This window comes from Rhagoletis pomonella, unplaced genomic scaffold (genome assembly GCF_013731165.1).
Source record: "Rhagoletis pomonella isolate Grant_MI unplaced genomic scaffold, Rhpom_1.0 Rhpom_scaffold_00008, whole genome shotgun sequence".
In the NCBI taxonomy this organism is placed as follows: domain Eukaryota; kingdom Metazoa; phylum Arthropoda; class Insecta; order Diptera; family Tephritidae; genus Rhagoletis; species Rhagoletis pomonella.
This window is the reverse complement of record NW_023458562.1, coordinates 2,848,273-2,861,987: the sequence shown is the minus strand read 5'-3', so window position 1 is coordinate 2,861,987 and position 13,715 is coordinate 2,848,273. Positions and strand designations below refer to the sequence as shown.

General features: G+C 37.4%; 1 protein-coding gene across 2 annotated transcripts in view; it reads right to left on the bottom strand.

Annotated features, from left to right (window-relative positions):
- Positions 1-4,223: 4,223 nt before the first annotated feature.
- The window catches only part of LOC118744110 (ejaculatory bulb-specific protein 3), a 49,751-nt gene continuing 40,259 nt past the window's right edge, over positions 4,224-13,715 (bottom strand). For both annotated transcript variants that reach the window (XM_036476840.1, XM_036476841.1), the window contains 2 exons: positions 4,570-4,762; positions 4,224-4,505 (listed from right to left, as the gene is read on the bottom strand). In XM_036476840.1, the coding sequence (XP_036332733.1) occupies positions 4,330-4,505; positions 4,570-4,756 (363 nt within the window). In that variant the 5' untranslated portion in view covers positions 4,757-4,762 and the 3' untranslated portion in view covers positions 4,224-4,329. The remainder of the gene's footprint in view (positions 4,506-4,569; positions 4,763-13,715) is intronic.

Genomic DNA, 13,715 nt, shown 5'->3' with positions numbered 1-13,715 from the left:
CCCCCCCACCTACCTTGCCCTAAAGTTTGGCACGTTACTTCTGGGACACCCTGTATTATACCCATATAACGGTAATTTTAAGAAATACGAAAACTTCGATATTTTAGTAACTACTGAAGATAATTCACTCAAAATTGATATTTGCAATAATTTTTAGACGGAAAATAAGAATATTTTAAATTTTTGGAAAATGGGCGTAGCCACGCCCACTTATGGTTAGATGTGTATATCTTGGTAACCGCTGCACCAATTTCTTCCAAACTTGGCACAGTTGTTGGCCTTAGGATAGCATACTAAATGGCAGAAAATTTTAAAAATCGGACAATAACCACGCCTACCTCCCATATAACGGTAATTTTCAGAAAAACGAAAACTGTGATATTTTAGTAACTACTTAAGATAATTCGCTCAAAATTGATATTTGCAATGAGTTTTAGACGAAAAATAAGAATATTACAAAATTTTGGCAAATGGGCGTAGCCACGCCCACTTATGGTTACATGTGTATATCTTGGTAACCGCTGCACCAATTTCTTCCAAGCTTGGCACAGTTGTTGGTCCTGGTACAGCATACCAAATGGCCGAAAATTTCTAAAATCGGACAATAACCACGCCCACATCCCATATAACGGTAATTTCGAGAAATACCAAATCTTCGATAAATCAGTAAATATTGAAGCTAATTTATTCAAAATTGATGGTTGCAACAATTCTTTACCAAGAAATACGTTTATGACAAAGGCTGAATTTCTTTATTCATTCTGAACGTTTGGAATAAACTTTTTTGTTTACTTATTCTTTAGAATGTTCCTGATGATATGTTAACGTATATTTCAAAAGCATTCTGTTTATTCCGGCTGTGAAATGAGATTATCCGGAATGTATAAAGAAACGCAGCCAAAATTTTGGAAAATGGGCGTAGTACCGCCCACTTGTGATCACATATATGTATCTCGCTAACCGTTCTAGCAATTTGTACCAAGCTCGGTATGGTTATTGTGCTTGCCACATAAAAGCAAACCGTTGAAAATTGTTGAAATCGGACTAAAATTGAGGCCGCTTTTCATATAACGGTAAATTTCAGAAATGCTTGAAATTTCAATATTTCGAAATTTAAGGACGCTAATTTACTTAAAATGTATACACCCCGGCTTATCATGTAGCGGTAGCTTTCGGAAAGAAGGAAAACATATATTTAATACTTGCGCCGGGTATTTAATGTTCGGCTCCGCCCGAACTTAAGCTCATGTCACATAAAACTTTTGCTTCGCTTTACGTGACAGATTCGCTTTGACAGATAAGATGAATTGTATGAAAATGCACAAAGCATGCCACATAAATCGTTGAAGCGGCAGCGCGAAGCGAAAAGATGGTCAACTCCCATCTTTTTGCGCGCTTTGGCAATCAGCCGGTTTAATATTTATTTTGTTTCGTCCAAATTCGGGTTTTCATGCAGAAACATAAAACTTAATTACATTGCTGATAATTTTAAATCAAAATAATTAAAATCCACAGCAACTTTGATGAGTAAAAAAGCGGTACAACATTGTTTTCTTGGCGTTCATTGTGGCATACCTTTTGCGTCTGGCGCTTTGCTGGCAAAGTTATAAATGTCACGCAAAGCTACAAAGTTTTATCTGGCATCAGCTTTAGACTTTCTTACTTGTTCTTTGCAAAGTTTGTGTCTTTGGACGAATCATTCGTGAAATGTTTCGTTTGTTTTGAACTCTGTGTATGGACATACTTGGATACATATGTACATACATATGATTAGTTTGTTGTGGCAACCACATACTGCACATGACTTCGAAGCGATGCTTTGCCTTTCGGTTATAAATGTGTACACACATACATATGTATGTATTTAGCATGTTCATTCAGTGATCGCTGTTTAGCTCAAATACGTTTATATGCGTATGTATGTGCAGTCTCGTCGCTCAAACACATCTCTTTTGCCTTTGTGAGCTGGTGTTTGATCGGCACTGATGTACAGATTTTTCGCGTAGCTATGCGCTGTATTTGGCAACCAAATAGGCTTATGCTTGTACGTCTTTGTAATTTTTTATAACTTTACACCCAAAAAAAGGGTGCTTATCTTCCAAGAATAAAAAATATAAGTATGCCACTCTGCGTCTTTTTACAAATGCTTCGTTTAAAAAAAAAAATATTAAAATCGGTTTAGTACTTTGAGAAATAAGTCGTTACAAACGTCCTCCATATAATCAATTTTATATAATAGTATAGATATATGAACGCACGCTGTTTGGTCCACCAATACATACGCGTACGAACAACAGCGGACATGTTTTCTACCTAAAGGCCCGTCCACATAGAACTTTGGCGTTGCGTTGGCGTTGGCGTCGCTTCAACAGCTGACTATGAATACATGAATCCAAATGCAGCCGTCCACATAGCCAAAATTCGACAACGCTCACGCCAACACAAAGCAAAAAGATGGCCAACTCTCAACTTTTCGCGTGCGTCGCTCGTCAGCTGTTGCAAATAAGTAAAATTATGTGAAATATTTTTCCTTTTTAATCAAGTGCGGGCAAGAAATATCGTTTTTAATGCAATTATCGATAAGAAATATTAATTTATCTGTCGTTAGTATGTTAATTTAGTGGCCCAAGGATTCGCTGCCAAGCGTTCATTGTAGCAAGCATACTTTTAACGTGCGTTCTGTCAAACCAACGCCAACGCCAAAGCCAACGCGAAAGTTCTATGTGGACCGGCCTTAACATTCGCGAACGCGAACTATCTGGACTGGTTTTATGCTTCTCGTTCGCGAAGGAGAATCAATACAGAATATTTGATACGTTCACCTTCGCGTTCGCGTACGAAGGTGAGTGAATATTTCCGAACCCTGGTTTGGGGGTTATTAGAACCAGTGCACGGACTTTACCACTTTATTGGTAGATCTACCAACTTTTTAGCTGTATTTTATTTTCTACAATTTTTACCAACAAAGGCTTAAAATCTACCAATATTTTTTCGGAAAGAAAACAAAAAGATTTAAATGAACGCAGTGTATACATATTTTGCCATCGAATACACCTAAAATAAATATGAAAAGTTAACTCTGACCATGGCCAATTTAAAAGTGAAATTACATCTCTATCAGCTGTTTATGGAAATATTTTTCGTTAGCAATACTTTGTGTAGCAGACTGCCAAATGAATGGGTTGCAAATTTCAAGCATTTCAAAACTAATTTTTACCAAACAATTTTGTAGTGCAGAGTAATTGTTTTTTTTTTTTTTTTAATGTAGAATAAAGGCACCCGTGTTCGAGTCAAATTCGGATCGAAATTTCTTTTTGAATTACGGCATTTGGTGGCGAGTTTGCTTTTTCAGCTTAAAATATATTTAAGACAAACGGCTGTCATTTTATTTTATTCGATTCGAATCGTGATTCATTCGATCACGGATGCCATTATTCGGGCCCATTTTTAAGTTTTTTCTTGAATGTTTTGTTGGCGTAAAATACATTTTTTGTTGTATTATAAAAAAATACAATTTATTCCAAGGTGAATTCATATAAGGTGATACCAGAAGTTCAAAACGGCCACTAACAAATTTTACGCGTAATTACAGTAAGAATTTCAACAAATACATCATTTTGACAATAAGAATCACCAATGCGAAAATCTAGCTGCTCTGATAGCACTACCTTACCTGATTTCGCCTTCATTTATTCTATATGAGTAAAACCTATCTAATATTGTTTCTTTTAAAAAAATCTACCAACTTCTACCAATTTTGTATGTAAAATCTACCACTTTTAATTTTTTTGAAGTCCGTGCACTGATTAGAACCCAGATAGGAGCTTGAAAACTATTAAAGTCGAGTATACACAACTTTGGAATACTCGATTTGTAACTTTGAGTTTTATTTTTGCCAAAAAATGTAAAAGGCAACAATAACCGATTATTTGCAAATTTTAACTTTTATTTTTGCCTTAAAAAAATAAAAAACAGAATTAACCGATATTATTTGCTCAAACTTACATTTTTTGCTTTGCAATAACCGGTACGGTCTCTGGGTAAGAATGATAAGTAAGTTGGCAAATCTAATCTTCTTAGAAGCAGACAAGTGTCGAATCCTACACTTTTTCCTAATGACAACAAGATTTTTCACAATAGTTTCTTTGCGCTCCTGAAAAGTAACGATTTTCACCTTCGATAGTTTAACATGGTAGCGACGATATCTATGATTTAAATTGAAATTGGCTAGAAAAAAGTTAAAATAATTATTATATATTTTCTGTTACTATGAATTTAAATCGTTTTGGATATACAAAATATATGTATATAAACACTGGAATATAAAATTTAGCCTTGTTTTTCGTATTTAGCTCTGTAAACTCCTTTTGAGTCATATTTATCCAGTAGCAATTTCCATTCCCCTGGTCGGTTAACCCGAAGAAAATTAATGACCTTTTGAGAATTTTTCCTCTGGCTGTCGGTACACTTGGAACATTCCGTCTGCAATGCATCTGGTAACAATTCTACAAAAAAAGTTTACGCAATTATTTAGTCATGAAAATGCATAAGCATTAAACTAAAACTTACTTTTTAATTCACGGCCCTCAGGAGTGCAAGGTCCTTTTTCCATAAGGCACTTAATATAGTTGGTTAGAATACGATTATTTGACAAAACTCCGTCTACATCAACATTATCAAATTTGTTTGTGTACTGCTTTTGACATGATGCGTGCTGAACAGCAATAATCACCAATAACATTAAAATTGCTTTCATATTGGCCTGAAATCATAAATTTATACGTATGTATCAAGGCACATTAAACAGGTAGTATCAGTAGAGCAAAAACAACATTTGCGTGTATTTTGTTGTTGCTTCTGGTATCGAAAGTGTCAAAAACTGTTCTGAATTTTTTCTTCTAAATCAAAGCGTGCCATGTGAAATACAAAAAAATATAAAAAATAAAAAATTGAAGTTGGAAAAAATAAAAATTGTTGCAACTTTCTTTCCTAGTAAATTTGTTTACTTCTCGAAGCATTGATCCATCCTTTACAAGGGCCAGTAATCAGCGGTTGTGCTGCTGAGTTGGGCGAACGTTCCAAAAGCTGCTATTCAATCGCTTGTTTTGTATGGAAAAAGGTTTCACATGCAAATGGATTTTAACAATTCAGAATTTTTGTGAGAAAAAGTTAAAAATATTTGACATGTTCGAGACCAAATAATTTGAAAATAAATCAAATCAGCTGCTCTACTGATACTACCTGTTCAATGTACCTTGGTATGTATGTATGTTAAAATTATTTATATGAGGTAATTTGCTAAGCAGTCATGTAATAATATTAATTGACAACTGAAAGTAACATATGTACATATAAGCAAATAATTTTGATACCAGATACCCTTACACTTAAGAAAAAAAATTTAATGGTACATGTCGTCGCTAATATGTCAAACTATCGAATATGAACATTGGTACTTTTCAGGAGAACAAGGAAAATGTTGTAAAAAATGTTCTTGTCATTAGAAAAAAGTGTGGGATTCGCCACTTTATTATAACCAGTATCCTCTGCTTCTAAGAAGACTCGAAATTTGACGATTTGCCAATTTTTGCATCACTCTAAATGCATTCGATAATTTGACATGGTAGCGACGATGTAGTAAATTCCACCTCCAGATATTAGCTGCTTTTCTTTACGAATACAGAAATGGACACAGATTTCTTGACAATGGTAGATACCCATAAGCTACCATAAGAGAAGTACTTTTTATTGGAAACAGTTTTCAAATGTATACCATAATTAGCATTTAGAACCTAGCGTCGAAACGCTAAATGTGGAGGAACTTTGTCATAAAACATCCCTATTACTATGAATACTTGTGTAGGTAATACCTCGTGTGACTCATATAATATTTGAAAACATTGTTGGTAAACAATGAAAGAGTTTTTGCTTTTACGGGCGAGAAAACAATGCTAAGGGCCGGTTGCTCAAAGCCTGGTTGACACTAATCCCCGGTTAAACATCGTTATCGACGTTACCGACACCATGTTATTTGCATGGAGCCGAAAACGTCGATAACGATGTTAATCGGTGATTAGTGTCAATCAGGCTTTGAGCAACCGGCCCTAAGTGAAACTTATTATTCTGTTTTGCTTTGATTTGAAAGAGGGCAGCGCAAATGGTTTTACTTGACTGTACACTATTGCACACTTCAGTCAATGCAGTAATGAAGCAAATACCCTTGAAAATAAATGAAGTGGAACTCAATACTTGCTCGCAATCCAAACAGATACTGTACCGTCGTTTATGCAATGACAATATTTGTTTGCTAATTGTAAATCACAGCACACGGCAGTGCGAGCAAATGACGAAAGCAGTCTCAGTAGCCTAGCTTATATGTACACCAGATTTGGAAGCTTTTATCCAGACCTCCAATCGACATGATTGAGGAATCGCTGGAAAGGCCTTGCGGTGTGTTCAGCGTGTCCAGAAAATGTATTAAAGTTTCGTAAGTGATCCGCCAAATTCTTAAAAATTAGGCTAAAGGGTTGCGAAAATATTACGGTTTTTTGGTTTTGTCGATTTACGGGGGCATGCAGGTACACTAAACATATTTAGTATTATTCTATAAGACAATATCTTTTCAACGATAACTTTTTTCATTTAATTCCGCCTACTAGTTAAAAAGAGATAGAGCTAAATAGATTTTGGTTCGTGTCTCCGCTACATCATGTTTTGGTATAATATGTAAAAGGATTATTTAAAAATGTTTCGTTAATGTTACTTATTTTTTATTTATATAAATACATCCTTTAAATATATTTTAATTTTAATGTTAAAAATCTGGCAGCACTTTAGGTTAGATTAGGATAAGTTATTGTGGCAGACCCACGATCGGCACTCACCTACACGATATGTATTTGCACATGTAAATGCTACTATTCTGCATGTACTCGTATGTATCATATATTAAAACGCATCAAGTAGCGTTTACATATGGAAATACATGTCGTGTAACTGGGCTCTTAGACATTCAATTGTCCATTGTACTATACCACACTACATACACAAATTCTTAGAACGGTAACTATGTTAAACTAAGAGAAGCGCTGGGTGCTCACAACAAAGTTCCACAGGTAGCTGATGTCCACTCGGGAGAGCCCTTCGGGAGTGTTGATGCAATGCGCACCGAGGTGCTTAAGTCTTAAGGGATCCGTGACGATATTGAATCGCACCGCGTGGGTTCCTAAAGGACAATGTCCGGTCAGTACACCTTTAAGAATCGAGAGTTGGCGTTTAGCCAGCTGTAGCAGCCCTCTGGGACCCAAATCAGCTTGATTTGGAATTATTCCGAGGCGGTAGAGAGAAAGGTCAGGCATTCCCCGACCACACCCAGAAAAAGGTTTAGTTATAATTACAAAGATTTGGTTATAGTGACCAAGTGGCATAGTTGGATATGGCGAAATAAATATGTAGTTCACGAAAGTCTGCAGTTTTCTTGAGACTTCTGGTTGGGACAAATGTATATTTGTTAATAATTACAAAACGACTACCTTGATTGGACAATATTGTTAGTTAAATAAAATCATTCTTGAGCAAATATAAACAATGCTTTGGTTGATGCAAGTTTTCAATTAATTTTGTGAATTTGCTGTGGACTTGAATCAGCTTATCGTTTATTATTGGAAAAAATGTTTCAGTTTGACACAAATACAAATTTACTCGATGGTTTTTGTGTTTACTTTCTTCTTTTATTTGCATATATTAAGCATAAAAAATACATACATATTTACATAAATAGTTACTAGTGTAAATAATACATATGTATATGGCGATAAGAATTTCCTAAAAAGAAAAGATAAAACAGGAACAGTCGTGCGAAAACCCAGGTCAATATCTGCTGGAAGTGCTGGTTTAAGTATAATGCTTTGCTTTTCCCTTGGCTAAATATACACTTTCAAATTATAGTTTACATGAAATATATATCTACTGAGAAACCCCGGTTTGCATCAAACTTTATATTTCTAAATAACTATGAGCGCACCGAAACAACTCGCGGCGATAGCAGAACTGAAACTGAGACAAACAAGTCTGGGCATGTCATAGCGCATACTTTTCTTTCTATACCTAGCGCAGTGATCGAAATAATGGTCGGCATACTAGCACATTCAAACGATTCAATAAGTGGAACTATGTGCATTACTCAGCTGGCGCTCTTCGTATGTGAAACACACATGTGCTGAGAGAGCGCTCAGCATTCTTTAGGGGTGGCTCACAAGCATGAATATTTTCTCTCTCAAACCAAATCGTGGTTGCCTCAACTAGGATTTGGTAACTATGACTAAACCATGGTTGAAAGAAAGCTGATCTGCATTAGCAGAGCCTAATAACATCCTTTTACGAATGGAATTTGTAGAAATATGCTTCAAAGAAATATTTATTAGTATTTACCAAACCCTTCAACTAAATTAACAATTTGGTACAACCTAGATGAATATTAGAAGTTTTAATATATTTAGTTATAATTACCAACCCATGGTAATAGTTCCCAATCCTTGGTAAGAGTTCCCAAATATTGTCAAAATTCGGGAACTTAATATCTTTAGTTGTCTAAACTAATCCTTTATCTCAGTGTAGTCGACAGTACATTGGTGCATAGCAAATCGGGTGTTTTTTTATAGCGGCCAGCTTTCTCCAGAGACTACCATTGTCCCATTCGTCCCTTTGAGGGTTGTGTGTGGAGAACGATCCTTTTGGGGCTAGCCTCGGAAGGCTTCAGTCCATTTCTTCCGTTAAGAAGTCGAAGCTTTCGAGAATTGTCAAGTGCCCGTGCGCTGGGTTGTAAGAGAACCCAGAGCTTTTGAACGTAATGGCTGAAGAAACCGCCGCTACATTGCCCGTGGTGACATAGAGCATAGCATTTAGCGCTAAAGTAGGAGTACTCTGGAGCGCTCCGCTGATTTCAACGTGGGCCGCCCTTCGCACGCGCTCTAGCTTCCTAACAAGAGTGGTCTTTTCCAGCGAGTTCCACCAGACAATGTTCCCATATAACATTAGAGGCCCCATCTCTTCCCTATGACATTCTTACAGCAGTAAAGAGCCACCGATACCTTTTTATACCCGAGCGCACTTGTGCACAAGGGTATTATAACTTTGTTCACATAACGGTTGTTTGTAACAGGCAAAACGAATCGAGATAGATATAGACAAATGTATACATAAATGATAAGAATGAAAAGAGAAATCGATTAAGCGGTGACTGTCTGTCCGTCCGTCCGTCCGTCTGTCCGTCCGTCTGTGCACACGATAACTGGAGTAAAAATTGAGATATCTTAACGAAACTTGGTATGTTAACTTCTTTCCGGCGTAGGACGGATGGTATTGAAAATGGGCAAAATCGGACGATAACCACGCCTACCTCCCATATAACGGTAATTTTCAGAAATACGAAAACTGCGATATTTTAGTAACTACTGAAGATTATTCATTAAAATTAATATTTATAACAATTTTTAGACAAAAACTAAGAATACTATAAATTTTTGGAAAATGGGCGTAGCCACGCCCACTTATGGTTACATGTGTATATCTTGGTAACCGCTGCACCAATTTCTTCCAAACTTGGCACAGTTGTTAGTCTTACTACAGCATACTAAATGGCCAAAAAATTTTTAAATGGGACAATAACCACGCCTACCTCCCATATAACGCTAATTTGGAGAAATACGAAATCTTGGATAAATCAATAAATATTAAAGCTAATTTACTCAAGATTGATGCTTGCAACAATTCTTTACCAGGAAATGCGTTTATGATAAAGTTTTGGAAAATGGGCGTGGCACCGCCCACTTATGATCACATATATGTACCTCGGTAACCGTTCTACCAATTTGTACCAAACTCGGTATGGTTATTGTGCTTGCTACATAAAAGAAAACCGTTGAAAATTGTTGAAATCGGACTAAGATTACGGCCGCTTTTCATATAACGGTAAATTTCAGAAATGCTTGAAACTGCAATATTTCGAAATTTAAGGACGCTAATTTACTCAAAATTGATACACCCCGGCTTACCATCTAGCGGTAGGTTTCGGAAAGGTGAAAATCATATACTTAGTACCTGCGCCGGGTATATAATGTTCGGCTCCGCCCGAACTTAGACTTTCTTACTTGTTTTCTTCTTATTTCGTGCTGTAACCGCCTAAGCGGTTTTGGCCGAGTTCAACAAAGCACGCCAGTCGTTTCTCTTCTGTGCCAACTGACGCCAATTGGAAACGCCAAGTGAAGCCAAGTCCTTCTCCACCTCATCTTTCCATCACAGTGGGGGCCTCCCTCTTCCTCTGCTACCACCAGCGGGTTCCGAGTTGAATACTTTCAAAGCTGGAGCGTCGGTGTCCATTCGAACGACATGGGCAAGCCAGAGGAGCCGCTGTATTTTAATGGCTGCAATTTAGTTTGGCATCCCCGGAGTTCCGCATTAAGGTAGCTATGGAACGGTAGGGGAACTCCCCCTTATTGCAAATATATAATTTTAGCCGCCGGAGGCTTATAGTTTTTAAGTTATTTGTTGTTAAAGTTTGTAAATTGAACTAACCTCTGGGCGCTGTTTCACACAATAAACACTATATTTACGTACACACTTCTGCAAAATAGTTGCATTAAAACCCCGCACAATGAAATACAAACATATTTTTTATATTTGTGATGTATTTGTAATAAATTTAGTATGTTTTTAAAATTATCACGCACATTGTGAATACAGAACGGTTGATTCAACCATGGTTTCACACTGAAATTAGAAGAGTGCTGCCACATCTAAGATAATAACAATAAAAGAGAATAGTTTTAATCTTAACCGTTTTCAAAAAACACTTTATTAACATAGTCCATAAATATATTTTCTGAAGTTCTCATATACATTTTTATATACAAGACAATTTTTATAAAACACCCAGTAACCATAATAGACATCACTGGGGCAGCCCCAGGTTTACCACACAGAAAGGGAATTCTAGTTACCCCATCCTTTCCCAAGGCTACATGGTACACAACAAAAGGAGAATTATATTTGGTATGGGTTATAATCCTAAAGCGCGGCCGAAGGCCGCCTACGCAGAAAGGAATTGTACGCAAAAATACTGTGTGTGTATTTTTATTTTTGCCTGCGGTGTTTTTTAAACCATATTTTAAAAAGAAAAAATTTGTAATAAAAAATCGCGCTATCATTTTTTTTTATATATATTGGGGGTGTTTAACCCCATACCCTCCTTTACTACTAATTCAACGCTGAACAGGAAAACGGGTACGATAAAAACTGTTCTCTTTTATTGTTATTGTTCTTAGATGTGGCAGCACTCTTCTAATGTCAGTGTGAAACCAGGGTTGAATCAACAGTCCTGTATTCATAATGTGCGTATACATATATAAGTGCGTGATAATTTTAAAAACATACTAAATTTATTAAAAATACATCATATATGTAAAACATATGTTTGCATTTCATTGTGCGGGGTTTAAATGCAACTATTTTGCCGAAGTGTGTACGTAAATATAGTGTTTATTGTGTGAATTAGCGCCGAGAGGTTAGTTCAATTTACAAACCTTAACAACAAATAACTTAAAAACTATAAACCTGCGGCGGCTAAACTTATATATATTTGCAATCAGGAGAACTCCCCCTACCCCTTATAACCACATTTTTTTTCGCGGCGGATGCCAAACTAAAATTTTCCCATTTTAATTCGCAGCATTATGTCCATGGCGTTGTAAAGCTCATACAGCTCATCGTCTGCAGTACTCGCCGTCGCCAACGCGTAAAGGGCCGTAAATCTTCCGCAAAATCTTTCTCTCGAATATTCCAAGAGCCGCCGCATCGGATGTTCTCATTGTCCATGCCTCCGCGCCATACACCAGCACAGGCATGAAGAGTGACTTATAGAGCGTGGTTTGCGTACGTCGAGAGAGGACTTTACTCCTGAATTGCCTACTCAGTCCAAAGTAGCACTTGTTAGCAAGAGCGATTCTGCTTTGGATTTCCATGCTGATATTATTATCGCTCCTCAATATTAGGTTTCCCAAGAACTTGACCCTGTTAGAGAGAACAAGTAAAATACCCCCTATTGATGGAAGCTGGGCATGAGGCACTTTATACTCCTGGTGAATAGAACGAGCTCCGTATTTCCAGGATTGATAGGAAGTCCGCAGCTAGCGGAGCAATTTGTGACCATGTTTAGGTACTCTTGCATAAGATCGTACAGATTGTCCAAGAACTTTCCTCTGACGATGAGTGCCAGATCATCCGCGTAGGCAACCACGCGGCATCCTCTCCTTTGCAGTTCCTCCAATACGTCGTTTATCACGAGTATCCAGAGAAAGGGTATAAAGAGCCTCAAACGCTCTCGAGGAATCCTGTTTCTAGTGTGCAGGCAAAACAGTCCCTCAAAAGTCTTCAAAACGAAAGAAGAGGGACTGATTGGTCTGAGGTCTCTAGGGTATACGTTCACGTTCACGGGTATCTCTTCGGGATAGTACCCTCTTTCTAGGCACCTCGCATCGGGGTGAGCGAGCGACACGAGACCTCCACAGCCTTTTGCAGTTGCGCAGGAATGATGCCATTCGGTCTAGGGGACTTGAAAGAGTCAATTGGCTAGAGCATTCGGCGTTTCTCCAGTAGTTCACCGGAGGATGTAGGGCAGTAAACCGTAGGCTCACGCAGTACAGAATTTGGGGAATGTCAAGGAGTAGCTTAAGCGATTCCTCTACACTCATCGTCCAGACGAGTCATTCAAACCTTCTACGGTTTCGTAGAAATTTCTCCATGACTCACTTTTGGCCTTTCTTAAGTATCTCGGACTTCTAGATACCCAGTTCAATTTTGTAGAGTTCCCAGTGGGAGTTTTGTCCAATCTTCTTGAATTTTTTTGAAAAGGCTCCTGCTCGACGCCCTGAGTTCTAAAGGTTCCATCGTCCACCATTTAGGTCAGACTTTGCCCCACTTTACAGCCTTCACAATTTTTTCAATATGGTATACATCCAGTCGTCTCTTTTTGGCATACACAAATGCAAAATGCTTAAACGCCAAGCGGCAATGAAATTTTCCGTGCATTCTTTACGAGAATGGTATATGACCACAAATAGGAACTACGAAGAGACCACGGCCATTGAGAGAACTAAAAAATCACGGGCTCCTTGATATAAATTGTATAAATTGAAAAGTGTATAGCCCAAATCGCCGAAAACGAAACAAAGGGGAACAATTTTTTCTCAGGTTTCTTAGATTTTTTAGGTGGTGTGCAATAAGGCCCGCGGAAATAATGCCCACCCGATTTTTTTCTATATCTGGGTCATTCATAGTTGAGATAGAGTGCAATAAGGCCCGCCGATAGAAAGCCCATGGGCTTTATTTCCCAAACAAAGAGAAATAAAGCCCATGGGCGAAAGGGAAATATCGCCCACCAATAAAAGGCAATAAAGGTCGCGGGCTTTATTTCCTTTGCGAAAGAGCAATAATGACCGCGGGCTTTATTTCCCAAGGAAAAGTAAATAACGGCCGCTTCACTTATTTCATAAAAAAGGAAATAAAGCCCATGAGTAGTAGTTTCTCTGGCTCTATGAGTATGGTAAGCAAATAACTTGTGTCAAAACCAAACTAATTGGACAATGTTTTCGAGTACTACTTAAACACATATACTCATCATTTAAACAAAAAAATATTGCGTGGAAAAGTCTGTCTTACGA